This window comes from Clarias gariepinus, chromosome 23, assembly GCF_024256425.1.
Source record: "Clarias gariepinus isolate MV-2021 ecotype Netherlands chromosome 23, CGAR_prim_01v2, whole genome shotgun sequence".
Taxonomy (NCBI): Eukaryota; Metazoa; Chordata; class Actinopteri; order Siluriformes; family Clariidae; genus Clarias; species Clarias gariepinus.
This window is the reverse complement of record NC_071122.1, coordinates 26,407,501-26,412,500: the sequence shown is the minus strand read 5'-3', so window position 1 is coordinate 26,412,500 and position 5,000 is coordinate 26,407,501. Positions and strand designations below refer to the sequence as shown.

Sequence of the window (5,000 nt, the reverse complement as noted above, 5' to 3'; positions counted from 1 at the left end):
GGAAGAATGTCTAAACATCCTGCACTCCACACACTGAACAAGCTGAATATTGGACATGATAACATACTTGATTAGTTATTTGGTGATGGATTCTGCTTGTTGTTCACAGATGATACGCACGTTCTCCGAAAAAGCACAAAAAAGCAAACAAACAGAAAAAGGCAAAAATCCAGTAGTATTAAAGCCTGAAAATTAGTTAATGTTGTTATTTAGAATAAACAAGAAAAGGTAATGTAATCTAAACCCTGATACAACCAAACGAGGAACTTTCGTGGGAACAATACGAAAAACAGGAACCTACATACAATGGCTCGTGGACGGTCACCGGGCTTAGGTGTGGGTTGGAGGGTCCTGTGGGAACGATCCAACAGCGGCTCCTTCTCCAGATTAAATGCTTCCTTTAGCAAGGAGGCCACGGTCGCAGTGGTGCACGTGACAGGGCCCTCCAGTACTCCAGCTATCCTAATATTGTTACGCCGCGTCCTAAATTCCAAGTCTTCACATTTATTTTCCAGCTTGGCTACGTTAACTGTGAGGCACTTGATAGTATTTTACATCTCAGCTATGTCGTCCGAGCACACAGTAAGCGCATGCTCCATCTCCCTGACCGGACCTTTTAGTTTGGACACGGTAGCGTCATTAGCAGCTTTATCGATCGCCAGCTGCGTTTTCACCGCTTGCAAGTCGAACTTAATAGTAGACAGAGCATCACCGAGAGTATTCTGAAGTTCTTTTTTTAAAAAAAATATCGGCGATATCTTTCCTCAGTGAGGCTAACAACACGACTTTAAGAGCATCAATATCTGGATTAGCTTGGCACGATGGGGGCTTTACAGGTGACAACTCACTCGAGGTCACGGTTTGCAAACTAGGCTTCAGTTGTGTTTGAATAGTACTGTGAGTTTTAATATTTTTTGCTGCCATTTTACACGCTTCCCATCTTTGATGGCACAGGACAGTTTGGCCCTTGCTGTCCTGGAGCCACCTTGTAACCCCGCTCTGAAGGCAGAGTCTTGGGTCCTCAGAAGTGTACGCACCTCCGCAGTAATCCACGGTTTCTGGTTGGGTTGTGAGATGATGCTCTTGGAGACAGTGACGTCATCAGTGCAGTGGTTGATGTAGCTGGTCACTGATGACGTGTACCCCTTCAAGTCGGTGAAGTCGCCATAAACATCCTCTCTAAACATTTTTTAGTCAGTGTATTTGAAACAGTCCTGAAGAACAGAGATGGCTCCTGCTGGCCAGGTTTTTACCTTCTTCAGAACCGGTTTTGAATGCCTGACAAGTGCTCTGTATGCTTATTAGCATAACAGAGATGTGGTCTGAGTAGCCGAGGTGGGGGCGGGGCACTGCCCGATATCCGCCAGGGATGTTTGTGTAAACAAGATCCAGGGTTTTTTCCCTTCTCGTTGCAAAGTCCACATACTGAGGAGTATGTACACAGCAGTGGAGCCCCCCAGGGTTGTGTTCTGAGCCCCCTGCTGACTTCAGTACAAAGCAGGAGAGGAACTACGAGACGCCCATCATCAACAAGAGACCAGTGGAAAGAGTGGACAGCTTCAGATACCTCGGTGTTCACATCACGCAGGACCTGTCAAGGCCCTGTCACATCAACACCGTGGTAAAAAAGGCCCGACAGCGTCTTTACCACCTCAGACGCTTGAGAGACTTCAGACTGCCCTCTAAGGTGCTCAGGAATTTCTACTCCATAGAGAGCATCCTGACGGGAAACATCATTCGGGAACAGCCCCATGCAGGATAGACGAGCTCTACAGAGGGTGGTGCGATCAGCAGAGCGCATCATCTGCACCGAGCTCCCTGACCTGCATTCGATCTACAGCAGGCGGTGCTGGACCAAGGCCAGGAAGATGGTGAAGGACCTCAGCCACCCCAACTAATGGACTGTTCACTCTGTTGCGGTCAGGAAAGCTATTCTGCTCCATGAAGACCAACACAGAGAGACTGAGGAGGAGCTACTTCCCGCAGGCGATACGGTCTCTCAACCACAACACCATTAAGAACTAATACAATCTTTTTAACATCCATGGACACTATGGACACATTCAAGCACATCTACACTTACATATTCAAGTTTACATTCTGGCACAATTGCACAAAGACACTTTAATAAGTCACCTAAATAAGATACTTTTTATGCATGTTTGCACACCCTCTTTCTTTCACCAAATTTCTAATTTTTTAAATGTTCTATTGTACAGTATATTTCTATTTTTAATAGAAAATTAAACTTTCAATCGTATTTCTTTTTTTAAGGTCACTGGCGGTCTTATAAGCATTTCGCTACATATCGTACTGTGTATGACTGTGTATGTGACAAATAAAATTTGAATTTAAATTTGAATTTGAATTTAGGAAGCACTGACTTGCATGGTTGAAATCTCCAGCGACAATAACCAGTCCATCGGGGAGACTTCCTCCCTCATGAAAATGTGTTACAGACGGCTAACAGAACACACCTGGGTGTCAGTGCAACCCATTTCCGGTAAATGCAGGTAAACCTCACGTCAACATCATCAACTCAACAACCGCACCCTTCCAATGCAATCAGATGAGCAGACGGCGGAATGGGGCACCACAGGGAAACAACAAAGGGCAATAAAGTTTATCATTGTTATCTGGGTAAAGTTTATTATTATCATTATTGTTATTATTATTATTTAATCTAAAACAGTTTACAGCATTGGAGAGAGAGTGTGCGCACATGTCTGTACAAACACGCACACTTCCCAGTTCCATGGAAACCTGTCTGAGTTGGGTATGATGATAAATCTGTGCCAGACGGCCCTTTGAGTCAGAAACCACACCTTTATTAACACACACACACACACACACACACACACCTGGCTGGTTCAAACCTGCTGTGGAGGAACATGAGGTGAAATCAGTTCCCCGAGGCTGCATATTACAGACCACCACACCCAGAACACACATCTCTAGGTGTGTGTGTGTGTGTGTGTGTGTGTGTGTGTCTCTCTCTCTCTCACCCACACACACAGTATTCAGACTTCACTGCTGAGATACGAGGAATGCAAACAAATGCATTGTGTCAGAGTTCTTTCATATTATCACCAAAAAACACCACTATCCCATAAAAAACAACTCTGCCATCCCATAATACATGTCACTTATTACCATCCCATAATACCACCACCCCTCACCGCCATCCCATAATACCACCACCCCTCACCGCCATCCCATAATACACCACTCCTCACCACCATCCCATAATACCACCACCTCTCACCGGCATCCGATAATACATCACCCCTCACCGCCATCCCATAATACCACCACCCCTCACCGCCATCCCATAATACACCACCCCTCACCACCATCCCATAATACCACCACCCCTCACCGCCATCCCATAATACATCACCCCTCACCGCCATCCCATAATACCACCACCCCTCCCTGCCATCCCATAATACACCACCCCTCACCACCATCCCATAATACCACCACCCCTCATCGACATCCCATAATACACCACCCCTTATCGACATCCCATAATACACCACCCGTCACCGCCATCCCATAATACACCACCCCTCACTGACATCCCATAATACACCACCCGTCACCGCCATCCCATAATACACCACCCCTCACTGACATCCCATAATACACCACCCGTCACCGCCATCCCATAATACACCACCCCTCACCAAATTGAAATTTAAATGTTATTTGTCACAGACTGAGTCTGACACACAGTGAAATTCTTGTCCGACTGTCTGTGACCTAAAAGGATTTTTATTTAAAAAGAAAGGAGAGAATTAAAGTAAAGAATATAAAATATTATTTAGCGTATAGTGTATAGGTACAGAGTGTAGGGAGTAGGGTGTATGGGGTGTGCAAAATGAGGTGTTTAGGGTGTAGCATATAGGGTATAGGGTATAGGGAGTAGGGAGTAGATTGTACAATGTAGGGGATAGGCTGTAGGATATGGGTGAAGTATATAGGGAGTAGGGAGTAGGGTGTAGTGTGTAGGGTAGCATATACGGTATATGTTGAGCCTTTCCTGCTGCACAATGTGTTAGGACACGCCCGAGTGCACACCACTGAGGGGACAACAGGTACACTTAATTCTCCCCTCTCTACAAATAGTGAGCAGGGGTTAGGGTTCTCCAGTGTGATTCTGTGACGAGCCCATACACGTCCATATAGAACTGAGACCAGAGAGATCCTTGTGAGTGAGGGTTCCGATCAGAAGACCTTCAGGAGGAGCAGAACCCTAAACCCTCACAGTGCTGCACCTGTCCTGGCTCATGTGTGGGGCAGTTACAGGGGAATACCCCAGGCAGGGGCAGCAGTGTGTCACAGAGACACAGGCTAACCCTGATGTGTGTGTGTGTGTGTGCGTGTGTGTGTGTGTGTGTGTTAGTTTAGTTTAAACAGGGACTCACAGACACATTTTAAAACAATGACTTTGTAGGGATGAGGATTAAGGATTAAGGGTTAACTCTTAGGCAATAGCTAATGGTTAAGTTTTAAAATTCTAAAGTTCTACAGATTAGGGGTTAGTGATGTGGGATTAGGGATTACAGGTCAGGGGTCAGGGGTTATGATGCAGTGATCAGGGTTTAAGGTGTTGTGATTTTTTGTTTATCTTCAACACTCAGAGAGGTTTGACTCAACCAGTGTGTGTGTGTGTGTGTGACTACAGCACTGCTGTGATACACTCTTCCTCACACTGCCACGCCCGTCACAATAATGAATCAAAGTACACACACACACACACACGCACGCACACACACACACACGCGCGCGCGTGCACAGGTGTGTCAGTGTATAAAAGCAGCTGAGCGAGAGAGCAGAGAGAGTTTTAGCGTTACAGAGCTACCGTGTTTATTTCTTCAGGATGAAGACTCTGATCATTCTACAGATCACTGCAGGTAGGACTTTATTATCCACACACACACACACACACACACACATGTATATGTGTATCTGCAGTATAAAGACAGTGTTAAACA

At 45.8% G+C, this 5,000-nt stretch overlaps 1 protein-coding gene across 1 annotated transcript in view; it reads left to right on the top strand.

Moving 5' to 3' along the window:
- The first annotated feature begins 4,860 nt into the window (after positions 1-4,860).
- lamb3 (laminin subunit beta 3) overlaps positions 4,861-5,000 on the top strand; it is a 7,181-nt gene continuing 7,041 nt past the window's right edge. Inside the window, exon 1 of the mRNA XM_053484303.1 lies at positions 4,861-4,919. Coding sequence (XP_053340278.1) covers positions 4,886-4,919 — 34 coding nt within the window. The 5' untranslated portion in view covers positions 4,861-4,885. The remainder of the gene's footprint in view (positions 4,920-5,000) is intronic.